This window comes from Onychostoma macrolepis, chromosome 17, assembly GCF_012432095.1.
Source record: "Onychostoma macrolepis isolate SWU-2019 chromosome 17, ASM1243209v1, whole genome shotgun sequence".
Taxonomy (NCBI): Eukaryota; Metazoa; Chordata; class Actinopteri; order Cypriniformes; family Cyprinidae; genus Onychostoma; species Onychostoma macrolepis.
In genome coordinates, this window is record NC_081171.1 from 30,116,080 (window position 1) to 30,143,529 (window position 27,450).

Sequence of the window (27,450 nt, forward strand, 5' to 3'; positions counted from 1 at the left end):
ATAAACTCTTTATTGGTTTATAGATTTTTAATTAATGACCGTTAACACCTGCTATAAACCTTAATGAACCATATCACTAGATCCGTTTGTGATTATTAAACAGACAGGACATTATACATAGCACACATTTCCTGTACATTATGCCATAAACCAGTTACAAAGTAAAACAGATGCAAATAGCAATCATTTTGATTTTGTAGCTGAATATAAATTGTACCTTTTTATGAATTTCTTTACAAAACTACTATTTTGAAACTTGGAGCAAATGAGAGCAGCCAACAGGTGGACATTTCCATGAAGTAGAGTTAAATGAAAATGGAAAACAAGTTGCCCTTCATGATGCTTTTCTTACTGTACATTTATTATATATTATTATATATAGATTTGACTGTTTTTTGCTGCTCTTGTAGTACTCAAGTCTCCAAATCAGACGAGGATTTTGGCTGAAGCTCCGTCACAGAACACAAAGACAGAATAAAATTACCATGCATCGAAAATTAAAAGTACAATAATCTGATACTTCATAAAACTGAGATTATGACATGCTAATTTTCTAATACATCCAGTGACTGCCAAAAATAGCAATTAAAAATAAATGTTAGCACAGGAAGAGCTGCCTAAACAGAATATTGTTCAGCTGGTTGCTTTTCTACCGCAGTAAATCAAACTAAGTATTTTATGAGCCGTTTTATTAAATATTTAATGTGTCGTTACCAAACTGTCTAAATAATAGTTTAAAACCCTCCTTTGTAATAGATACATTTTCATTTACAATTTAGCTACTGTTGCAATTTCAAGCTACTGCGGACAGTAAACCTGCTCCAAAGTTTAGTTGAGCAATTTATTTGAGTTTTATGCCATTAACTGTAAACTTTACAGAAGACTGCTCTCTTGTGGAGGAGATGGCCGTTACAGCCTGCATGATGGGAAAACCAGGTGAAATAAAGGCATGCTGAATCATCCTCTTGTGATTTTAAATAAAAATGATTTTATTTATTTATTTGTCAGGTAAATGGCATTTTTACAATCTTAAAACAGCAGGCCATGCAATGCACTGCTGGCATCTGAGAAAACAAAACAAAACCAAATAAACAAAAAATAATAATCTTCATTTCTGGCTCTGAAACCACCTTCATATGGAGAAACATCAGGAGACAATACTGACAAGAAGTGATGGACTAAAAAGGCACAGAAAGAGCGATTCTGCTGCGCTTCATTAGTGTTGAAGTGTGTGGCACACGTTCAGAAAGGCTATACGCTCCTGCAGCAGAATCAAACGAGCGTGGCTATTCATCAGTTAAGGCAGGAAAAACTAAATCTTATCAGAGATATAAAGAATGCCATAATCTACATGATTTTATTCCAGCCAGGAGCTCCAGACTTCTTGTAATTCTTCATATGCACTTATATATATATTTCTAAAAGTCCTTAAGATCGACAGGCACCAATCCATAAATGTCAAAAAATGGCTTTTTTCCCCCTCTCTTCTGGAAAAAATACGCTTCCAAAAATGACAGAAAAAAGCAGCAACAAAATAACTGTACAATGTTGTTTTTTTTAAAACCTGTTTTTTTTTTTACATTAGATACAAAAAACAAATCTAATACTTCATTTAGCGATCCTTCATTTTGGAAAGAAAAAAAAAAGGTTTGTGACCTACCGCTGGTGCGTATTAAAGAAATGCTTTTGAATAATACTATACTGGTTCACAATAAAGAGTGATGAATAAAATAACAGACTTCATAATAAAAAGAAGCTTCCTACAACGGGAAATCAATGACCTTCAAAAGCAGTCTGATTCATAGACGTCCTCCTATGTTGCAAGCTGCTACAAAAAAAGTGGACGACTCTCCTTCATAGTGTAAAAAAATATCTGCGTTATTACATGTTATGTAGTGTTGATCACACACGAACCTTCAAATGACAGCTTATCTTCGAAGTGCTTAGAAAGGACCAAACTGATTGGGTTTTTGACCAAAGACTGCCGACCTGAAGCGTAGCGTCTTTACTCATCAGTCGATAGCGTTCAGAAGCAGCAACGTTAAAGCTAGTGTAACATTTCCTTCTCTAGTGTCTCTCTGACGTCACATTAAAGTGACTGTTATCATTACAGATTAATAGGCACAAAGGAGCACCGCATATTCAACAGCTACCCAGAGAGATGCGACGTAAATTAGTGACAAATAAATAACCGGCATTTCTGCTGTGCGCAAAGCTGGCGTATTTCTACTGAGGGTCATAGATATAGGTAATGTGTAACGGTCAGCTACTATTGCTTCATCTCAAACAAATCACTTCTGGAGGGAAGCAGTAAACGGCTCCACTGAAACAGAGCTTCATGTCTGCTAGTGTTATGAACGCGCTCATGCGCATAAACAGAATTTTAAAAATCAGTTTTTAAACAATTACGATGCGGCCATGATGGAGTGGTTAAAAAGAGATAAAGAAGAAGAAGAAGAAGAAGTGTGAAAGTATGAGAGAGAGTGTTGCGGCGCTCAGATCCAGCCGCTGGTCAGCTTGTAGAACATCTCCTCATCTAGAGACTCGTTCTGGTCCTTGGCACGCGTGGACAGGAAGATGTAGCCGCCGATGAACTCGTGCACCACTTTGCAGTCCACCTCGGCACAGATGAACGCCAGACTGGGCTCGTCCGCAAACTCCACCGTCACCTGCCGTGAGAACAGAGCACATGCTGATGTGAGCTCAAGGTGATGAGTGTTGATTTTTAGATGTTAGATTTTAAAGTCTAGAGATCTGTAAAGGATCAAACTTTGCTGTTAAACCCGTTTCTCACTCAATCTGTTCCAGGTCTTCTGTCTCTGAGTTTTTTAATCAGTAAAAGCTCTTTTAGTGTAATTGTAGAAGCGTCCAGCTTCAGCTGCTGCTTCTCGTGTGTTTTTTCTGTCAAATCTTGACTGATTTTGATCAAGTAAACGTCAGAATAACTGCAGTCATGTTTCCAGATGAACACTTACTGGACTGAAGCAGCTCAGCTTTACTTGATTCTCCATCAATCATTTTCTAGAAAAATCAGTGCGTCTCAAATCTGATCATCAGGATCTTTCCAGAAGCTTTACTTTCACTGTTCCTCAGCGGAGGAATGATCTTCATCTCGCATCTTCTGAGGATCTCTCAACCAGCATTGCATTATATGTTTGGATCATTTCAGTCTCATCTAAGACATATTATTGGAGATATAGAGCGATGTCTGATATTTAGGTAATTTTATATCAGTATCTGCTTCACTGTTATAAAGATTACATTTACATTACATTTAGTCTGAAGCAATCAAAATCAACAAAAGAGCAACAACACGCAAGCGCTATGACAAGTCTCGGATAGCCTAACGCAGCACACATAGCAAGTTTTTTTTTATATATATATGAAGTGCTAGAGTTAGAAAGTCAAATAAAGATGGAAGAGATGTGTTTTTAGCCGATTCTTGAAGATGGTAAAGGATTTAGCTGCTCTGAGTCAGCAGGTCATTCCACCAGGAGAGAACATTTAATGTAAAAGTCTGTGAAATTGATTGGTGCCTCTTTGGGATGAACAATAAAGCGACGTTCACTTGCAGAACGCAAGCTTCTAGAGGCACATAAGTCTGAAGTAATGAATTTAGGTAAAGGGGTGCAGAGCCGGTGGTGGTTTTGTAGGCAAACATTAATGCCTTGAATTTTATGCGTGCAGATTGATGAACAGAGGTGTGACGTGCAATCTTTTCAGCTCATTAAAAATTAATCTTGCTGCCACATTGTGGATTAATTGTAAAGGTTTGATAGAACTGGCTGGAAGACCTGCCAAGAGAGCATTGCAATAGTCCAGCCTGGACAGAACAAGAGCCTGAACAAGGAGTTGTGAAGCATGTTCTGAAAGAAAAAGTTGCTCAGTCTCTGAATAATTTGAATCTCTGAGCTGTTTTTTTTTTCTTCTATAGTCTGACCATATCAGACTATGAGCTATAAATCCTAATATTTAGAAAACACATGCGAAGGATCAACAAACTGTTCCATTGACTGTTATTTCATGTCAGGCCACTAAACCAAGGGATTTTTGTCACTCAATAGCAGAGGTGTCACAATCATTAACTATAAAAAGCCAAAATTCAGACAATTCTGATTGAGGGCCATGTGCTGAAAGTAAATGCTGCATTATATCCAACTACACTATATAATAATGTTCTTTGTTTTTTGTTTTTTTTTCAAATTCATTCTGTTATACTATGTTTTTTAACCCACATATTATATTATACTATATTTTAAGTAATCTTAATTTTTCTCATGCTTGTTTCCAATAATGTACCTTAGGTGTTATATTTTCTGTTAGTGAATGTTTATTGCATTATTGTAGTGTCATGCGTGTTATCCTGCTAGTATCTGATGTTTCTGCGTTATGTGCATCATGTTTTATGGACAGACCACTGAACTCTGATTCATCATGTGGCTTTATGTATTACTATGGTGCTTATCGGTATATGCAAACAGTATTATTTGACTCAGAATCACAGCATGTCAGATAAGACAAGCATATCTTCTACAATCAGAACGAGCCATAGTTACAAATGGCCTTGATAGACCTTTATCACACTTCCTATATCTGCTAAATGAAGCGGTGTATCGCCACTTCCGGTCCCGTCGCACCGCAATCAAAACTAATGGGAGAATCCTCTCTTTCTTTCTTCTCTCGCCGGTGTTACTGCAGCGTACCTGGCTGCTTTCATTTTAAACAACAACACACTGCGTAAGTTTTCACGATTTCCTGCATGGATCATCAGTAGGGATGTAATGATGAACCGCGAGCCGATTGAAAATCGATTAAAATATGTGACGATTCAAATCGGTTGAGATGCTAAACAAATCACGCTACAATTGGAGTAGGAGTTTATATGAAAGTATGTCTGAGGGGAACTTTAGATGGCCTTTTCTTTTCATCTTGCCTCTGAACGATGCATATTAAAGTTCATAAGTGCAGCGCTGCTTTGTTTACAGCGGTAAACACTGTATCATTGTTGTTCATAAGCGCCACCTGCTGGCAGAGAGTGAATCTGCGTCTCATTCAGCTCGTCTGCTGTTTCCTTCAGATATGTTTTATGTTGAATAGTTTCACAAAACTAAAGTCAGACCATTCTGTTTTTGCTTCAAATCTCGAAATTATACAGTCTAATTTAGATTAAAAACTGCTCATGCTGCATGTACACTGCATCTTTGTTTGGATCATGATTAAAATGCAGTGGTTGCCTCTAATTTTAAATGGAAAGAGCACAGACAAAGCCTTAGTTTGTTTATATGAAGAGCTTTCTTTTATTTGTGTAACTTATTTGATTTGGGGTTTGTTTTAAAATTTCTATTTATTTTTGTTATTTCAATTTCACAAAGAAACGTGCAGCAATAGCTTAATAAATGGACACCTTCTCATTTACTGTATAATGTCTTCAATCTCATTTTGTTAAAAAAAAATTGTGAGAAAATAGAATTGTGAAATCAAAATTGTGAATCGAATCGAATTTGTGAGTTGAGTGAATCGTTACATCCCTAATCGTCAGACTGATGCGGTGAGAAATATTATGCGAGAGCATGTTTGTGTGCAGTATGCATTTGAAAACTGAGGATGTTTAAGCCTACATCTCATTTCACCTGCTGAAATGTTCCTATTAATATATTTCGCTTCCAAATGTGCATTCTGAATAATACATACATTTATTTCCCAACTAACCTGCTGCAGTCAAGTTCGTCTTCTCAGTCAAGTTTTTCTCTTACTCATATTTCTTACCTGTTTACATTTTTTAATAAATTTGACTGATGAACACCCTTACAAAAAATGATTTTAATTTGTATTACCACAGTTTTACTACACATACCATGGTTAAACTATGGTTAGCTTCTTTCATAAGAAGGTACTTTCATAAGAGCAGTATTAAAATAGATGAATGAATGCGCAAATATCTACTAAATGCGTTACTTATCTTTGTCAACCTGGCAACCATGTGCACGCGCTCTCTTCACTGTGGATAAACGCGCTTGCTTTCTGAAAACACCGGTTAGCTTGCAGTTTAGCAATCTCCACTTCAATACTCTATTATCAGAAAAAATGTAATTTATCAAGTGTTCATTTATGAGAGAGAGAGGGGCTGTGTATGTATGAATCACCACTGTTTTGCCGTGTTTCTCTATTAACAGTGAAGCTGTGGCTTTAATTCCTTTAGAAACAATAATGTTACCAGCTCCTTGCTGAGAAAGATAATGAAGCTCTCAAGCGATTAAACTATTTTATTGATAAAATTGCGGGACAGCGCTAAAAATTTTGTGTTGCTGAATGTGTGTGTGCGTGCATATTTTTTAAACACAGAGAGTGTGTTGATTTGTGCAGTGTTACCAGCAATGTTAAGATGATTTTTTTAATATATTAGTATGAGTACTTTACAATATAAATTTATTAGAATGAGTACATTATTATTTATGGGCTTAAAAACAAAATGCAAACAATCAGAATATTGTACCCGGTGGGTAGTGCCCAATGTAAACATGAAACAATTGCCATTATCTATATTGTACTGTGGTAGAGTTATAGAGGCCCTTCACTATAGGCGTCCTATAGTTAGCAATGGCCCTATAGTATGCAGTGTTTAATAAACAGCTGTTTTATTAAATTCTTCTGAGGTGAAATTCAGTCCTGTATCGGGATACATTATCACATCGTGACTTTGCTGGTGATACACAGCCCTAATGTTCACGAGCCACAGCTTTCTCAGATCGGCTTACGCTGGATTAAAACTACAAGTTTCATTGAGTTTGGAAAATTATGTGCACAGTAATCATCAGAATATCTCTTCACCCGTCTCTGAAAATGTCCGGATTTTGAAATCATCCTGCAGATGCTCATTTTAACAGGCGTTTATTCAACTAGGTGATTACAGCACATTGAAAAATCGACATAACCGGAAGAATCAATTACAATGCTTCAACGAGCACTTCAGGTAATCAATTCCGCTGTGATAAAGGTCTATTATGTTATTAGGCCATTTACCTGAAGGTTAACATGGATCCTCATCCATAACAACATAACCAGTCAAGAGTCAACAACATCCAAAAAAAAGTATCTCACCATCTTAATCTCCCAGTTGACGTTCCACTGCTTCATGTTGCTGAAGCGCCAGGTCTTGATGGCGTCTCCTGTGCTGGCGTCCATACGGATCAGTCTGTTGTAGGTGATGCCAATCAGCTCATCTTTCTTGCCACCCTGGAACCTAATGTGAAGAAATGTAACAATCACAGGCTCAGTGTTTATTCAAGCAGATTTTGAGAGGAGACAATGAGAAGAAATGAAAGATATAGGAAAAGATATGAGGAAATCACTTTTTAAAAGGACAGCTCACTCTAACATGTAGATTCTGTCATGTACTCACCCTCATGTCATTACAAACTTATATGAATTTCATTCAAGGTGCACAAAATTACAAATTATATAGCCCATGTAAATAATGTAGCCTGCATGACTTGCGCATTTAAATTCTTTATAAGCCTTCCAAAGCTATGTCATCTATTTGTGCAAGGCTGAAAATTAAGTTGTTATTGAAAATCTTGACGTAACTCTACTTGGCATGTCCATGAAAATTTATGCAAGAAGTAGCACGGTCCAATTTGTGAACAAATGATTTCTTGAGCCAGATCTTCCCAAAGAATGGCTTGATCTGGTCCTTGAATTCAACTCACTGATCTGGTTTCAGTGATTTACAGCTCAGTTGAGGGTTAAAATTACACTTTGAAAGCATCAGTCAATAGTTTCTGCAGAAGAAAGTAATGGCTGCATGGTACGGCACGGTAAAGTTCGGTACGGCTCACTTTTGGGGAGGGTTTTCCACTGGGTAGAGTACCTGGTACTTTTTTCAGTACCACCTTGGCTGAGGTTCCAAGCGAGCTGTACAGTTACCAAAATGTGACGTGTAAACCCTGCTGATCACTGATTGGCTGGAGAGGATCGTCACTACCTGCGTCATTGAACTTGCGACACCAGACACCAGACCCGCTAGATTTAAATCAGCACAGACAGCGAAGGATTGAATGCAACCTTTTTTTTTTTTTTTTGGAACGAATGCAACTTTTGAATGAGTGCACCTTTTTTTAACAACCAATAAATGGCTGTTTCGTGGTCTGCTGAGGAAGCACAGACGTTCCTCTTGTTGTCAGCTGAGGAGCGGATCCAGCGCGTGATGGAGCAATGTGTATAATATCCCGCCGAGCAGAGTCATACCACGCAGTGGAAAAGCACCATAAATTATATGGGTTTGGAACAACATGAAGGTGAGTAAATTATGCTAAAACAAGAATTAACTGTGAACTTTAAAAAGGACATTTCTATTGGCACACAAACATGTAATTAAGAAATCTGAGAGACAGAAATGTCAGGTTTAGATGACACTCACTTGGCCAGAAAATGGGTGATTCCAAACTCTGGCAAGGACTGCCAGGCCTGTATGAAGCGCATCTTGGCCTCGATGAGGCTCATCTGCGCCACATTCTGATGGGCTTCCAGAATACGGGTGGAAATCTGAGAATGATGCATGCGTGAACATTAATATACAAGTGCTATAAGCCATCAGCAGAAGGTAAGAGTGAACACATGGACACACTGTCATCAGAAAACAACCCCAGAGAAGAATGAAACACCAGACACGTCAATATGATATCGCTGCATTCAATCACCACAAATATCACAGTGAACACATGAGACGCTCCTCTTGTTCAAGCATCGCTTATGATCTGTTACACATGCGGCATAACACACATTCACAGAAGCCATTGCAATCCCAGTTACCGTCATTTAGTCCCTATTTCCCCAGAACATGAAACATTTTCACATCAGAATGAAATGAGTGACGCCACAAGAGTCTCCCACAGAACAGTTACGTGCCTCATGAACGCCTCAATCAGAGCTACAAACTCCCTGAAAGGGTCAGTCAATGAAACAGAAGCCCTTTTCGAAAAATGATTGCCATGAGATTTTAGATGTACTATGAGACAAATATGTTGATCATAGTGGAAACTACGGAGCCCCTAAGAGAACATGGTGATGAAAAAAAATATGAGATGGGAGGAAAAATGATCTTTCAGTGCTTCTGCATTATATTTCAATGATTCTGCTTCCTTCTGAGAAACTATTGCATGCGACCAAGAAACTTTGCATTCCCTTGCAAAACTATTGCATTTGCACAAGAAACTTTACGTTCTCAATGAACTCGATTCTCTCGCAAAACTATTGCATTTGGCCAAGAAATCTTACATTCTCTCGCAGAACTACTGCATTCACCCAAGAAACTATACGTTCTCTCGCTAAACTTAAAATTTTCTTGCATAACAATTGTTCTCTCGCAAAACTATTACATTCGCCCAAGAAACTTTACGATCTCTCGCAGAACTACTGCATTCATGCAGTTTTTCCCCTCACACCTAATTTTTTCCACCATAAACATTTTGCAAACAAACACAAAGTTTATCTGGGGAGTGCCAAAGGTTTGCAAACAAATTACAAATTTCTCAGGGGAACGCAAAAGTTTTGTGAGAGAATCTCAGTTTTTCTACCATCACCATGTCTTTTTAGGGGCCCTGTAGAAAATGGCATTGTGCATCTAAAATAATATAACAAAACAATAACTGTAAATGATGATAATATATTTTGGGATCTAATCATGCTTAAACTGATCAAAATTATTGGGCTGAGAGTTTTACAGATTAATGACATTAAAAGCCTCAAGGTCATGAGACTACAAGCTGCTTCTGTATTCATTTAAATATTTCTAAAAATATCCACCACATGAGAGCTTATACATAATTTGACTTTTAACAGCATTCAGGCAGATAGCTGCCCTGGAGGAGACACCAGTGACACAAAACATGATATTAAATGTTTAAACAGTTGAAATGTGAGCTTTGGGGTGAGCTACAGCTATAAATGGTAAAGTTGTTAATGGAAGGATCTCTGGAGTACGACACAGCACCAGTGTTAGTCAGTCATGGACATTTACCAGCTGTCAAACGAGTGACTTACCAAGTCCCTGACAAAGCCTGGCTGAGGAGGGTGGAAACAGGAAGAGGAACACGGAGAGGAAACAAGGGAAAAGCAAATAAATGAATAAAGCAGCAAACAGGCAGAATAACAGAATCAAAACAACCGTTAATGTACAGAGAAAGAAAAGGGCAGGGTGTGCAAGTGAGTATACAGCAGGGGAGGATCACGAGGATCAGCTGGACAGGGGAGATCTGAGGAACACGTTGCACTGGGATCACATTAGATCCGGCCGGTTTGACTGTGTATATTGTGCAGATGTAGAAATGTGTCAGCTAGCAGAGATCCTGAAATACCGTTGATCTGAAACCAAGCAGAAGACTACTGTAGTCTGCAAACTGGGGTGATCGAACTGTTGATTCATCCTCGCTGATTAAAATGGGACCATCCAGTGGAAGCTGTTTTTGCACTGATGTCAGACTGACTCGTTTAAAATAATGGTTTATTATGTTGGATTGTCAAAGCCAATACGCTAATGTACTAAGCTTATTATTCTTCTGGGACCAAATTTCTAACTCGTCCTACAGTTTTTAAGCTATGACCACCAAACTTGGCACAAACCTTCAGGATGTTCTAACTCTGTATTCTCTATTTTTTCTAACTGATCTGACTTTCAGAATTCCAGTATCAGACTTCCAAACTGTTCCACATAAGCTTTCAATGAGGGGGTCAAAAGCTTCATACAGTGCCTCTTACAGAAAAGAGTTATTGTTTGCTATTATTGTAAAATATTGTAAAGCAAAAGCTAAAATATTCTAAAGCATGGTAGGAACATGCTAAAAGTGCAAAAAAAAAAAAAAACATGCTAGCAACATAAATCATACCAGCAATGTGCTAAAACATGTTGGAAACATGCTAAAATATGTGCTAATATGTGCTAAAAAAAAAAAAAACAACGACATGCAAGCAATGTGTAAAACTATGCAACACTCAGTTACATAGTATGCATTAGCATTTTTTTTAATAACAAAATCCAACAACATGCCTGCAACATGATAACAGTGCACATCAACTACCAGTATAGGACTCTAATGGGGTCAGAAGTAGTTTTTATTGGTCTGTCTGTCTATGATCTCTCTGAGTAAAAACTTTCAAACTTCAAGCTTCTGATTTGTCCATTAAGCTCCCCCCCAAAAAAAAGAAAGAAAGAAAAAGAAATACTCTTTAGTGACATCTTTTGTGCTGAGCACAAATCAGAACATTTTTAAACATATAAAATGAGTACAAAGTTCATGGCTGAGACGTAGTTTATGATCAACCTGAAATGTTTTCATCACACTTCAAACTATACACCCTTGACTCCACAAGGTGGTGCCACACGCATTTAAACCCAAGAACACTACAGAGACCTCTGAAATTCCCCACCATTTGGATGACAACATCCGCTTTCCTGATCCTGTCGAGTCTGGAAGTGAGAAAGTCCTCTATCCTGGTTTCCCAAAGTTCAGTGATTACTGACCCACGTCCTCTAGGAATAAAATCCCAGAGGAAGCCTCTGAAGAAAATAAATTGAGCTTGTAATGCATGGATAAAAGCGCTCAGAAATCATCCGGACTCTTGACGTCGCTTGTCTTCTTCCCAGGCTGCCTCTCCACATTCCCAGGCATGGCTTGTTTCCTGTATTTTTTCCCGCCAGTTTCTGAAGACCCCACCCCAGCTCCTCAAAGTTTCTTCCAGCGATAAGCTGCTGGGGGAGCGCGTGAGATGTGAGGACAGGAAGCCCACCATCCCCCAGCATCACAGGAGCTGGATTGAGTCCAGGGCCACTGTAAGACGACACCAGCAGCAGCAGCAGCAGCACACAGGAGCCGTCTGTTGACTCCCACACACTCGCCCTCCCTACATACTTTCACTTTACTCTTGTTTTTCAATCAAGTACAACAAAAACCACATCATTTTGAGAAATTTCACTGGACACTCTGCATAGCTGTACCACAATGAGTGTCTCAGTGCTAGAAAAACATGATTTTGTTTTTTTACATTTTTGTAAATATTTTTTCTTACTAGTACCAAGTAGGACTTGGTGATATTTAAAATGTGATATGTATTTAATATTTGATGTTTATTTAGTATCATCTAGGCATGTGATCAGCTTAGGAAAAAATGAAAACTAGTTTTTTCGCTCTTCAATATAACTATTCTTAAAAACACTAATATATGTGTGTGTGTGCAGAGGTGGGTAGAGTACCCAAAAACTGTACTCAAGTAAAAGTATTTATATAAATATTTACTCAAGTAAAAGTAAAAGTAATAGTCTGAATAGTTACATGAGTAAGAGTAAAAAGATTAAAAAAAAACTACTCAAGTAGTTAGTTACTAGTTACTTTGGACCATATACTGTATTTCTATAGTCTATTTTTATTTAGATAGGCTATATAGATAAAATTTATGTAATGTGTATGTGTGTGTATATATATACACACACACTGCCATTCAAAAGATTTTGTTTTTTTAATGTAATTTATTTCAGTGATGCAAATCAATATATTAGAATGATTTCTGAAGGATCGTATGACTCTGAAAACTGGAGTAACAGCTAATGAAAATTCTGCTTTGTGTCACTGAATTAAATTATATTTCAAAGTATAGCCTATTAATTATGTATATATATATATATATATATATATATATATATATATATATATATATATACACACACACACACACACAGGTGCATCTCAATAAATTAGAATGTCGTGAAAAAGTTATTTTTTTCTCATAAGTTATTTCAAAAAGTGAAACTTTCATATATTTTAGATTCATTGCATGTAAAGTAAAACATTTCAAAAGTTGTTTTGTTTTAATTTTGATGATTAGAGCTTACAGCTCATGAAAGTCAAAAACTTGGGAGAGCTTCACAAGGAGTGAACTGAAGCTGGAGTCAGTGCATCAAGAGTCACCACGCTCAGACGTCTTCAGGAAAAGGGCTACCAAGCCACTTCTGAAACAGAAACATCGTCAGAAGCATCTTACCTGGGCTGTGGAGAAAAAGAACTGGACTGTTGCTCAGTGCTCCAAAGTCCTCTTTTCAGATGAAAGTAAATTTTACATTTCATTTGGAAATCAAGGTCCCAGAGTCTGGAGGAAGAGTGGAGAGGCACAGAATCCAAGTTGCTTGAAGTCCAGTGTGAAGTTTCCACAGTCAGTGATGATTTGGGCTGTCATGTCATCTGCTGGTGTTGGTCCACTGTGTTTTCTGATGTCCACAGTCAACACAGCCATCTACCAGGAAATTTTAGAGCACTTCATGCTTCCTTCTGCTGACAAGCTTTATGGAGAGGCTGATTTCATTTTCCAGCAGGACTTGGCACCTGCCCACACTGCCAAAGGTACCAAAAGCTTGATTGGCCAGCAAACTCGCCTGACCTGAACCCCATAGAGAATCTATGACATTAACATTTATAAACAATTTTCGCTACAAATAAGCAACCCAAACAGCGATTGCAGAGATGGAGTTCATATGGAGCAGCATCTACTGTAAACTGAGCTGCTTCGAGATGCTGAAAACACTGGATCGTGAGCTGCTCATGTGGAAATGAACACAGTGCTGTTATTTACTTTAATAGCAACTCTTCTGCACACAACCGCAACAGTGCCATGCAGTGCTGTTTCAAGCAACCCATGCATGTATTTTAAATTTGAAAACTTAATTTTTTCCACTGATTTACACAAATTCATATGGATCATACTTAAGGTCAGAAAATACAAAAATGCATGTAAATACAGGAAAAAAAATAAAAAAATCAGTCACACTGCCAAGCATATTTAAAAAATATATATATATTTCCCCTTAAAGGCACATTATGTAAGTTTATCAATATGTAAGGCACAATATGTTATGTTATTCAAAACAAATAGAGAAACGAAGGTGTGGATTGATGACGCTGTGATTGAGTGTGGAATCATGGGAGCTGTTGTCTTCATCCCCACAGCTGATGCAATCATGTCCATGGATGAGCTAATGTATTAAAGACTTATTAAGGTCACTGTAATATGAAGTAGGGTGAGGCTGAAAGTGGTGGAAGCGAAACGAGGACGCTGGAGCGATTGCTAATGAAGGACGAGCACGATACATGGCTCGAAAGTAGCGGAGCTTTTATTATGCCACAGTCGACCGCTTCCGCTTCTTCCGGTCATGTGTATGTGAGGTAAAACAGCGCTATTTTATCATACTAGATACACTTGAGTGTGTTGAAAGTTCTGTTATAATGCTGCTCTGTGCGTTTGTCACCTGTCTAATAAAATATTATTATAACATATTAATAATAATATTATTAATAAAATTAAATATTAAATTGTCTTTGGGGTTTCCATGTTTTCTACAAAATAAAACCGGAAAAAAATCGAGGGTGTATGACGTCATTGGCAGGCGACGCAAGGACACGGTCCGTGTCACTAGTTAATATTGCTTATTTCCCTGGATTTAAACATTCTTCGAAACATTTGGGAAAAAGTACACAAGTCAGCAAAATATATAACAAAAATAATAATAAAAAACCTTACATATTGTGGCTTTAATATAACATTAAAATCGTGATTATAATCATTTTAATGTACATTTTTGTCAATGAAGCTAAAGGCCAAGTAGGTCAGTTTTGTGACTTTGCGTTAAGACTGAATCTTATTTAAAAATCAGCAGCAAAAATGTCAACAACTTTTAATTTTGCTTCACTTGCATGCATTAGTAAATAAATACATGTAAACATATTGCTGTTTATTACTATGTATTAGTATATAAGTCTCTTGATCTGTCTCCCTGCCTGTCTTTAGCTCTCTGCCGTCAGTGTCTGTTTATATTCTGTACTGCAGCAGCAGACCGGTCTCTCATTTACCTGCTTGTTCTTGTATTTCTTCAGGTATCGTGGAGACACCAGACACTCAGGGTTGATGTCGGTGGTGATGGGCTCTATGATCTGAGGATCAGGATTCATGTGCTGCATCTTCAGGAAGGACAGAATGTTCTGGACCTCCAAGTTGTAGGAACTATCTGCCATCGTCTTCCCTTTGGAGGCCAAACGGCAAGCCGCCATCCACTGAGCATACTGCTTCTCCTGAAGGACAAGGAAAGCCGTTTGAGTGCCAGTGTTCATTTACTATCACTCAGATGCTATTATAATTTTTCAATTAGTTTTTTTATTTTCTGTTTTCATTTTTAAGTTTTAGCAATGTTGTTATATGTTTTTGTCAGTTTTATTACTTTTTGGGGACTTTTCTGTCCATTTCAGTTATTTTAGGACATCAATACTAAATTAAAATGAGATGTTACTTTGGCAACTAGCTGAAATAAATAAAATTATTTCAAGTAACGCATTTCTTTTTCATGGTTTTAGTTTTAGTTAACCATAATAACCCTGATGAGTTTGTATTACTTTTGAAGTAGTAAGTCAAGTAACATGCTACTTTTCCTTTTAAAGACAAGTGAAAATGTGAGGTGATTTATTGCACAATAATGTGTGGCAATCAATAGATGTGTCCATGAAAACATCTCACTCACAGCATCACACCGCAGCCAGATCTCATTCATACCATCTGCTACAGGAATTAGCAACTTGATGTTGAATTTCTGACCGGAAATGTTCACATCTGGTGTGACTTCACAGCCTACGGAGAAACAGCAGATGAGATGCAGTGTTGATGAGGTAAACAAACAGAGTTTCTCACAGCGTCCGTGGCGAGCGTTCACCTCTCAGGTTCATCTGGTGTGCTGGCGTGCCGTGGGCCTCCTCGCGGCTCTTGTAGCAGGAGATTGTGATGTCCTTGAACGTGCACCAGTATTGCTTGTATCCTTTTAGAGTGAGTTTCTTTGGTCTGAGGTGCAAGCAAAAGTTAGGGAAATTACTTTGATAAAAGACCCATCTCTACTGCTGATCAGCTCTGTGACATCTGTTCTTTCAATATTCAATATAGCAAAATATAAGCACATTATAATCAGCTGTAGTGTGTAATTTCTCTGCCACTAGCATTTCAACCACTTCCAGTGGAAACCTAGTGTCAGACAGGTAATAATGCCCCACTTTCACACCACTGGCTGAGCCAATATTGTCACGTCGGACCCATTTCGCTTAAACAAACACACTGTAATTAATTTAGTTTCCACTAGTGTTGAGGAAATTACAACATTTACACTTTAAATAGCCTAATACATAGAGTCTATATATGTGACAAAAGACCTTGCTTTATTTATTTATTTATTTTGCCTTACACTAATTAAAGCTTATGAGACCAAAAACAATAAATCTCAACATATTTTTCAATCCTTCAACTCACTTGAAGACTTTCACATAGTCGGCCAGTTCAGGAATGGATGTGATGTCACCCTGAAAACAAAAAGTGTATTAATAAAGTTATAAATAAAGTTGTTGGCATAATAATGTCAAAATCTTTATGATCACAGTCTGCATAACAGCTGCACGCCGCTTATGTTACAGCCAGAGGAATATTCAGAATACACCGTTTTGATTTAATTTTTTTAATGTCATTGCTTTCTTTTCAGCATGTTTATTATGATTAAACTCCAATTCTGTCTGGAATATAATGCTATCCAATTACTGCACTCAAACTCCAGAGGATATGACTCACTTACAATGATAAAACCAGTCATTTTAAAAAATAATAATATTTGAATGACTTCAATTCAAAGTAATACTTGATTTTTTTATGGAATGAAAAGCATGAAAGCAATGTGAATAATATTTCTCATTTGTAGTCTTTCCTCTTAATTAACGTTTAATGTGATGTGTAATGTCTAATTCTACTGTTCTTCATGGTGATATGTTATTTGTATTACATCCTTGCTTTTTGAAAAAATAAATAAATAAAATAACATACACATACAGCAGGCATGTGTGCTTCCCTTTTAAATGACAAAATATGCATCAGAATAACATGACACCATTTTTCTTTGTTTCATCATACCTGATTAATGAGGTTGGTGTGTTTAGATGAAGTATTTGTGATGAACTGTATGTCAATAAATCACAGCATGCCCATGCTATACGCACTGCACTGACACAGGCTACAGCGGAAGTTATTTCATGCTAATATTTGAAGCTTCTGCTTTTCGAATGTAGAAGTGTGATACAGGCCTACAGGTGTGTGTCTGTGGCTGTAACAGAAGTAGTAAGAATTATTATTGCATGTGACAGCATGTGTTCCAGTACCAGCGTGTTGGACGTCTTTCCTCCCTCTAGAGTTATCTCCAGATCTGACAGAGCCGCATCAACCTCATCGATCTCCTTCTCACTGTTGTTCATGTGATTGTCTGAAGACATGATGGACAGCTTGTTGATGTGGTACTGCAAATAAAAGCACAATCAAGATAAACACGCCGTTGCCATTTAATTTGTAATATTTAATCCTCTCCCACATTTAACATTTACCCAATTAAAAAAATTGAATTTGTCAACGTAAATGTAAAAAAGTATTTTCAAAATGTTGACACTTATAACTTGCATGCATTTGTGAAATTTAACATTTTTTAGCATTTTCATGAATTTGTTTAAAAGTGTATTCACACACGTCTTCAATTCCAGGGCTGCACATCATCAAACTCTTACAAAATAAGGGGAAAATAAAATTAATAAAATATTTACTTTGACCTCCTGACAGGACAAATATGCGGCCCTGTCTCACATTTTGCAAGCTACACTGTTACTGGATGATTTTCCCAATTAAATAAAGCTGAATTTGCCAATGCTCATTTTAAATGTGTTTTTTAGGTTTTAAACTTTTATGCATTTGTGCAATTTAACAATTATTTTGTATTTGTTTTCAAATGTTCATGAATTGGTTTTAAACTCTAATTCATGCATGCTTCAAAATTTGCAAAACTCTTACAAAATAAATGAAAAATAAAAAAAGCTAATGCAATATTTACTTTGACCTCCTGGGATGAGCAAACAACATTTAACATTTTTAAATCAGTAACATTTTCTGTATCAGTATTATTTTAGTATCATTGATACTAGGGCTGCACGATATTGGAAAACTCACATTGCTATTTTTTTTCTGCTATATATATTGCGATATGAAGAAAAAAAAAAAAAAAAATCAATGATTTGGGTGATTTTGTAGGTGAATAAATCAGCATAGAAAATAAGCAAATTACAAACATAGATAACCTAAATATAATAGAAAAATGATACGAATGAAATAAACAGTGCTTTATATTCTTCAGGTAAGTCTAACAGTATTCAGGTACAGAAATTGAATAATCAAATGAAAAATAACTGCATAGTTTTCACTGTATTTAAATGAAATCTAATAAATCTGTGTTAAAGCTACACAAGTGATTTTGCTCTGTGCGTTTTGTTGTTTGATTAACATTGATGACACAGAAAGCCTCAGGAACATTAAACTGCTGTGAACCAATATAGCCTACCTTCCATTTACATTCTCAATTGTTTACCTTCACTTAAGCCATAACCAACTGTGTTTACAAGAATACTTGCGGAGAATTGCATTTTGACAGTTTCACGTGTATGTCATTTCAGACACAAATAGATGCAGAGATGAATGGAATTCACGTGTATCTCCGAGGCTCTCACCATGTTTTTATACAGTCTATGGTCTACACCGGACGCGAGCAGCGCGACAAAATACTATAGAACCCATTTTAATCAGTGATGCTGTCTACTGTGGATGCGGCGCGACAAATCCACGAGAGTAAATCCCTAGTCATCTTTTTATGACGTACTGACAGTGTAGACAGCCTCTAGCTGTTGCGGTGCGGGGCGGCGCGACACGACACTGTCGCGAAAACAATCAGTATAAATATAACGATCAGTATACTAAACATTGCACATCCTGCAATGTGACTATATCGTGCAGCCCTAGATACACTATTATAGATTTTAATTCAAAATAAAATATAAAAATATATATTTAGAATTTTTAATTTTAGTTAATGTTTAAAGTTAATATTTTAACATTTATCATTTTCTGCATCAGTGTTATTTTAGTATAATTGATACACTATTATAGTCCCCCAAATAGGTTTTTAATTAAATAAATAAATAAAAATAAATAAATAATTATATATATATATATATATATATATATATATATATATATATATATATATATATATATATATATATATATATATATATATATATATATATATATATTTTTTTTTTTTTTATTTTAATTAAAGTTTAAAGTTAATAATTTAACATTTATTTCAATGATACTAACAACATTTTTAATATTGTTTTTTGTTAACTATAATACTATTCATGTATGAGTTTAAAGCAAACCTGTAATCTAATCTGACTTTTGTTTCTTACTGTATACAGTTCACTACATTGCAAGTATTCTCTACCATGTATTTGTATTTTCTACTACTCAAAAAATTTAATTGTAATTATGTATGCATATACTGGATCTGTTCTGTACCCCAGGGGGGTTTGACTTGCTGCTCTCCATGGCTGCATGGACAGGCGTGTGGAGTTTTGCCCAGAACAGAACCATACCTCCAACACTAACAGTATGCAATATAACTAATAAATATACTTTGATGAAAGTGGTCCTGACTGAAATAGCTGTCAAACGATCCCCATGGTGCTACAGTGGACAGTTAGACTACAGATGTTTATTTCACTGTACGCTGATGACAGCTCCGCTTTCAAAATGGAGGCTAAAGGTATTTTCATGTCACCATCTCTCTGCTCAGATAAGAGTAGTTAGTAGGTGAATGACATACCGATTTCTCTCAACGGTTAACAGCCTCGCTATAATGCTGGCTAAACTTAGAGCTGCTGATGTTTGATGGCGCTGAGCTCTTCTACCCAGAGACGTGTCCAGAGCCAGATCCAGACTCATATCCTCTGACTGAACGTGGTGCGGACTGATGGGGAGGGACAGACCTGACTAATTTAAACTCGCTGTACGTAAACAGAGAAAGTCGACACCACTGATACACCTCCACAAATCCGTGCTGGAGCAACCCACACCTCCTTAGACTGGAGACTCCGGGTGGTCTCCTCCCATGTCCCACCTCCCTCGAACAGACGGCCGCTCTATATTTACATGATGTGAAGACAGTGAGGCGTCCTGAGGTGTTGTCACTCAACATTTATGAGGGTTTGAAATAGCAGGGTCATCGCTGGCCAAAGGGCCAGTGAAAACAAACGCCGCAGCCAAACGTTTTCACGCTGCAGATGCTACGCAGTCAGGCACAGAGCCCATCCAATTCATTAACAGGACCAGAGGACCTGAGTGAAGACCGCAAACTGTCAAACGGCGGGCTTACGCAGCAATCCTAACAGATGGAGCGCTCGCATAAATTCTGCCGAGGTTTGGATGCGCACGTACCTGCAGGGCGGCGAACATCATCATCTCCTCCTCGGTGCATTCGATCTCCTCCAGCAGGATGGCCCACTTGGCCTGCTCATACAGCTGGTTCACCCTGATGGCATCATACTGCAGGGGTCAGGAGAGTGTTAAAACACGACACCACAACAACACTTCCATCACACCGTCCTTACAACATAAGTGCGTAGATCCCTCTGAGAGGCCTACGGGTGAGCATAATGCACACTATATATTACTATACTCATATACAACCTTAAAGAGGTCATGAAATGCAATATTTTATGTTTTCCTGAGGTGCACATCATCTTAGTATGGTATTTTCATCAAAAATGGTTATAAGGTAAAAAATAAATGGTCATTTTTTACCCAAATTTGGCCTCTGAGTTGAACACTCTGTTAGAAGGGGCGTGTCCACTGTGACACTTCAATGGAAACTCCCACTGTTATGAATGGCTGGCATTTTTGCATATGAAATGAGCATTACATGTGGAACTCTCTTGAAAACTTTTATTACGCCCAGATGAACAAATGGGGAAAAGTGTTGATTACAGCATTATATTTAGATCAGTGGTTCTCAAACTTGTCCTGGAGTACCCCCAGCCCTGCACATTTTGTATGTCTCCCTCATCTATCACACCTGATTCAACTCATCAGCTCATAGTGGAGACTGCAAGACCTCAAGCAAGACCTCAACTGCAAGACAAGTGGGTGTGTCAGATATAGGGAGACATACAAAATGTGCAGTGTTGGGGGTACTTCATGGAGAGGTTTGAGAACCACTGATTTAGAGCAGGGGTGTCAAACTCAGTTCCTGGAGGGCCGCATCCCTGCAGAGTTTAGTTCCAACCCTGCACCTGTAGTTTTCAAATAAGCCTAAATTACTCGATTAGTTGGATCAGGTGTGTTTAATTAGGGTTGAATCTCCAGGAACTGAGTTTGGCACACCTGATTTAGAGCATCAAAGCACTGCACTACAGTCATGTCAACTGAGCACATGATGATAACAATCATCTTCTTACTGCGAAGTGATTTCTGCAATCTCACCAATACTTTTACCATAACTTACAAAGTGCAACACGATGTAACTAAGAGACTCGTTGAGCAGAGTAAACTGAGCCACTGATTATTAGGGTTGATCAAACATCTATTAACAAACATACGTGTTTATTTTAGCACTTCCGTCAGTGAACACGGCAACACGCAGCCTGCAAAACACTAGGCTATAAAATAAAATAATACAGTTAAATGAGAAAGTAGCCTAAATAATTTGTAACAACTTCAAATCACATGCTGGAAAATCTGCGTTGGCCTGATAACAATTAGAACGTAAACACTAATGCTTAAGCCTACCTTGGCTTTTATGTAATGTTAGATTCATAATTTATAATGACAGAAAAACAAACGTGTTGATATTGTCCGGTTTAAGGGAGGACCTCATTGGTGTTACGATGTATCCAGCCGCACTGAACACGCGTTCAGATGGTGTGCTTGTTGCACAAATGCATTTTAAGCAACCGTGGCCAGGTATCTTGCCTCATTATTCCACCACCAAGCAAGCAGGTCTTTGCTGGCCTTCTCTCGCAAACAGCAACTGGAAACGGCTCTTGAGATATGAAGTGCTCGCCCATTTAATGCGCCGCACCGCAACTGCTAAAGTCTGTCTACACTGGATGCGACAAAGCGATCGTTAAAAATCATTTGAACTTTGTGTCAGCATGTCATAAATAAAACGAGGCATCAGTTTACTGTCGGTGATTTGTTGTGCCGCACCGCTTCCAGTGTAGACAGCATCCCTGATTATAATGTATTGTGTGTGTTCTATTGACTACTGTGTTTTGTCTTGCCAACGCAGCGGTGTAATGGAAATGCCATGTATGCCGGTTGAGGTAATTTGTGAATTAACAGTCTAAATAAGAATTCTCCAGCTATAATAAAGACAACAATCTCTGACAACTTTCTGTATATAAAATAATCACAATATAGATGGTTTTCATGCAATTAACAGGTATAGGAATATCATGAACATTTTGATTTTCCATTGCATGACCCCTTTAGGTTTTTCGCCCAATCAGTTGTCTGTCACACTGAAAAAAATGTTTTAAATTTTTACCGTGGATTCATTTACAAACAAGGCACAATTCGATGCAGGATTTTCAAAAAGATTTAAACTAAAAGACGATGCTGTGCGACTATATTGGATCTGACAGTCATGTCGCAACACACGAGCGTGAGTAACTTTTTATTACGTGATCACTATTACTTTGTCTCTTCTTACAGATTGTTTGGTTTGATTGTATTGAGTTATTTATGAGTTTTTGACCTAAATCACTGCAGCGTCCATCAATGAGCAATGTGGGCTGTCAAACATACACAACTGTTAGTCAAACTGTCAGTGTTTACTTCCGAGTCTACAATCCGCCACGCCTATTCAAACAGAGCATTCTGTATAAAAAAAAAATAGGATAGAAAATAGCCTATTACTTCTAAATTATGATGTTTTTTGATGTAAAAATCTTGACAACATTGGACCTCAAACGACAGTGCAAAATAATAAACAAAAGGCAGTTCATGACCCCTTTAAGAGCTTGTGTGTGATTCTGGAATGTCCTATTTGGCATTGTGTGCATATGATTATATGTGATAACGTGCAAAACAGACCTTTGGGTTGAGGTCAAAGAAGCTGTGGTACTTGAACCGGAGCAGAAGAACCTCGTTCTCCTTCACATCCTGCTCCATCAGTGATCTGGAGGAGTCCAGCCACCTTCACAAAGACAATCAGAAGAATATAAACGAAAGCCTTCTGAATCACAGTCTCTTCACACATCAGATCTGTCCCAGCTTACCCCTGGTTGATCTTGGCCTTGTCCAGGAGGGACTGTGGTTTGTACATCTTGACCACAATGTCGGGTGAGGTGATGGGCTGGCTGACAGCGAGGATGCTGGGATTGCCTTCTGACAGCGGACTGTCTCCAAACCACGCTGTGGTGGGGGACAGAGGGCTGCCGTCCCGAGAGTCATAGGTAGGAGTCATGGTCTTGCTGTAAAGTCCAGGACTAGAATAGATGCTTCCTGAAATGAGATGCGTCTGTAAGTAACCACCGAAAACGGGCGTCACCACACTCACATGACAAGCCAGACGGAGGGCTGGGCGGAATGACGTATATTTTAATGTTTCGTCCAGTAGAGAGTGGTTCAGGTTTTGTAACCATGGTGTAACTGTAGGTTGTATGTGCCTTTCAAGAAAAAGAGCAAATTGGCGTATTTATAAAGAAATCAGCAGTCAGAGGTGTGCTTATACTGTCTTAGATATTTACAGCAGCTTGCCGTTTTTATTCATTTATTTTTTTTTTTTCAACTTAGGTTCATCATAATTTTTTGGTTTTCTTCCATTAAACTATACAAAGAATAAAAATAGATTATAATATTACACAAAATTAAATAGGAATTATTACACTGACACAAAACTAAATTATTTTGGGTTGAATTTTCAGCAAAAATAGCTTTGGACCCTTTTCACAAAAAAATTTTTTTTTTATAAAAAATAAATAAATAAAATAAAACACTTTACAAAAGAGGGAAAACATATCAAGATTATGTTGGTCAGAAGAGAGAAATGTGTCAAATTTGCATGCAGCATCTTTGAAGTTTTATGCAATTTATTCCAAGGCAGTTTAACAACAAAAAATAGAGTTATTATAAATGTACATTATTAAAAAACTGAAAATTATAAATGGGCCCTTTTTACGGACTGTGATGTGTAGTCCACAGTCCATTAAAAAAAGTCAAATTTATTTAAATAAATAAATAAATTAATAATAATAATAATAATAATAATAATAATAATAACAGTTGTGCAGCTAATTTAACTCAAGTCCGTTATTATGTTTCTACTCTGACATCATTTGTTATGAATAATCTCATTTTCTGGTTTGATTCCATTAAATTTTAAATACAAAGATAAAGAATTTAAGAATTTAAAGAATCTTATTTTTTAAGATAAAATTTACAACCCAAATTCCAGAAATGTTAGGACGTTTTAAAAATTTGAATAAAATAAAACTAAAAGAATTTCAAATCACATGAGCCAATATTTTATTCACAATAGAACATAGATAACATAACAAATGTTTAAACTGAGAAATTTTACAATTTTATGCACAAAATGTCTGTGATTTACAACAAGAATGTCAGATTTGGACTCGTCTGGCCATAGAACACTTTTCCACTTTGAAACAGTCCTTTTTAAATGAGCCTTGGCCCACAGAACACGACGGCGCTTCTGGACCGTGTTCACATATGGCTTTTGTTAACATTTTGGCCCCCACATTTTGGCCTTTTTGCATGATAGAGCTTTAGTTGGCATCTGCAGATGGCACGGCGGATTGTGTTTACCGACAGTGGTTTCTGGAAGTATTCCTGGGCCCATTTAGTAATTTCAATGACAGAATCATTCCGATGAGTGATGCAGTGTCGTCTGAGGGCCCGAAGACCACGGGCATCCAACAAAGGTCTTTGGCCTTGTCCCTTGTGCACAGAGATTTCTCCAGTTTCTCTGAATCTTTTGATGATGTTATGCACTGTAGATGATGAATTTTGCAACTCCTTTGTAATTTGACGTTGAGGAACCTTGTTTTTAAAGTATTCCACATTCTTTTTATGCACTCTTTCACAGATTGGAGAGTCTCTGTCATCTTTACTTCTGAGAGACTCTGCCTCTCTAAGACTCATACCGCTCTCTTTCATAGCTAATCATGTTACAGACCTGATGTCAATTAACTTAATTAGTTGCTAGATGTTCTCCCAGCCGAATCTTTTCAAAATTTCTTGCTTTTTCATCCCTTTGTTGCCCCCGTGCCAACTTTTTTGAGACCTGTAGCAGGCATCAAATTTGAAATGAGCTCATTTAGTGGATAAAATTGTAAAATTTCTCAGTTTAAACATTTGTTATGTTCTCTATGTTCTATTGTGAATAAAATATTGGCTCATGCGATTTGAAAGTCTTTTAGTTTTTATTTTATTCAAATTTAAGAAATGTCCCAAGATTTCCGGAATTCAGGTTGTAAGATGTTGCACAAGATTAAACAGGAATTTTCCACATTTTTATAAAACAAATTATTTGGTTAAATTTTCTTCAAAAATAACTTGTTAACATGATGGCAGGATTTTGTCATACCGCCCATTCCTAGATAAGTGTACCAAATCCAGTGACTGAAAGTCACCATAAACAGCACAAGAAATTGCTGTTCACACAATCACTCATTCACGTCACATGACTGAACAGTTCTGATGAAGGCAGCATGCAGAAAACACACAGTAAAACACAGAGTTGAACTTTGCGAGTGCACACACTGCAGCGAGCACATCCAGCAGCATAAGGGGTCCGGGAGGTGACTGATATATCTCTGAATCCGGTGAATCAGGAGCAGAGCATCAGCTGGGTCTCAGTGCACTGTTACAGCTGTTATCACCACACACCATTAACACATTCAGTCCATTAGTGCAGCATCATTCTTTAAACACTTCAGTCAATGCCTACAGGACAGCTGGATCAATTTTCCCAATCCGCATAAGGACCTCAAATTGCACAGGTCCTGCTGGTTATTATTAAATGGAGACTCCTGGATGTTAATTAATATTACATAGTATCAGCTGTTCACCAGCTATGACGTATGTCATGGTACAACACCCACAGAGACTAACTATAACCTTCATTTAGATGACTAGAGCTAGTGAAAGGATGACACCTAATGAACTAGATCAATAAAAGAAAACTTGCAAGTGTCCTTAAAATATACTTATTGTGTAGCAAACATTTATAAAAGTTAAAAAAAAAAAAAAAAATACTGCATTGAATTTAGAAAAGAAATCTGAAAAATTTGAAAAGAAAAATGAGTTAAGCAAATTCAATATATAACATATATTCAAATGAATCCTTTTAAAGCACTGAGAGCCCACACAGACAATACCACCAAAATCAGGCTGTGTGAGGAATAATGCAATACAAAAATAAACTTCTGCTAGCAGTGCAAAGATGCAATTTTATGGGAAGACACTATCATCTGTCAGCTGAATAAACTTGTTTATCTACTGTCATAAATCAGACAAATCACACAGTTACACTACACATTCTTCTCTAACCACTCAAGCAACCAATCACAGAGTGAGTAAAACACAGAAGCAAAACCACTTATGTGGCAGTGAGAGGCCACAGTCATGTAGAGGGACAGGAAGTGCTTGTGGGGTGGCAGAGGTCATGAGAAAAGACAGAGGGCTGGAGGAGGCATGAGGGAGGCTTGCAGCCCTTCTCAGAAACTCAGAGGAAGGTCACCGGAGGGGTTTCCACTCCCATCGGGGAACTGAGGAGGCCTGCCTTTGGATGTTTACTCGACTCTACTGTTTGGGAATGTTAAAATGAATCCTGATCCACAAACACACATCACACTGACGCTCCAGCTCAGACTCATGCTTGAAGGCACGTATAAAACAATGAACAGCGAGCGTGAAGGAGTGTTCACTCGCTCATATGCCAAATGTCAAACTGTGCTAAACACTCACTTGTATGCCAAATGTCAAACTGTGCTAACATTGCTGAAAGCCCTCTTATTTTTAATTCATCATTTTCTGTAATTATTTGGGCTCAAACTTACAGACTCTATTCTGACTTTGTTTTGTAGATGATTTTAGTCCTAAAAGTGCTGTTTTTTATAAACTTTAATAGCTTTTAATATTGAAAGGTTAGTTCACTCAAAAATAATTGTCATAATTTCCTCAACTTTGTCGTTCCAAACCCATAAGATTTTGTTCATCTTTGAAACACAAATGAAGATGTTATTGATACCTGAGAGACTTCTGTCCCTTCATTAAAAGTCCATGCAACCAAAACTTTGATCTAAAAGAAATCCATATGAAGAGAGTGGTTTAATCCAAGTCTTCAGAAGAGACACAATGGCTTAATATGATAAACAGATCTAATTTAGGCTTGCATTCATATATAAACATTGATCAATGCACATATTTAGAGCACATTAAATCAGACTAATCAGGGTAGACACCATAATGAAATTTTACTGAAAACGACAC

The 27,450-nt window shown here is 37.3% G+C and overlaps 1 protein-coding gene across 4 annotated transcripts in view; it reads right to left on the minus strand.

The window, feature by feature from the left end:
* Positions 1-965: 965 nt before the first annotated feature.
* fermt2 (FERM domain containing kindlin 2) overlaps positions 966-27,450 on the minus strand; it is a 66,781-nt gene continuing 40,296 nt past the window's right edge. For 2 of the 4 annotated variants that reach the window (XM_058748343.1, XM_058748345.1), the window contains 12 exons: positions 23,214-23,439; positions 23,029-23,131; positions 20,371-20,478; positions 17,217-17,351; positions 16,324-16,373; positions 15,740-15,864; positions 15,551-15,657; positions 14,889-15,107; positions 10,039-10,059; positions 8,417-8,541; positions 7,099-7,240; positions 966-2,669 (listed from right to left, as the gene is read on the minus strand). In XM_058748343.1, the coding sequence (XP_058604326.1) occupies positions 2,496-2,669; positions 7,099-7,240; positions 8,417-8,541; positions 10,039-10,059; positions 14,889-15,107; positions 15,551-15,657; positions 15,740-15,864; positions 16,324-16,373; positions 17,217-17,351; positions 20,371-20,478; positions 23,029-23,131; positions 23,214-23,439 (1,535 nt within the window). In that variant the 3' untranslated portion in view covers positions 966-2,495. The remainder of the gene's footprint in view (positions 2,670-7,098; positions 7,241-8,416; positions 8,542-10,038; positions 10,060-14,888; positions 15,108-15,550; positions 15,658-15,739; positions 15,865-16,323; positions 16,374-17,216; positions 17,352-20,370; positions 20,479-23,028; positions 23,132-23,213; positions 23,440-27,450) is intronic. The other 2 variants (XM_058748344.1, XM_058748346.1) reach the window with 1 other exon arrangement.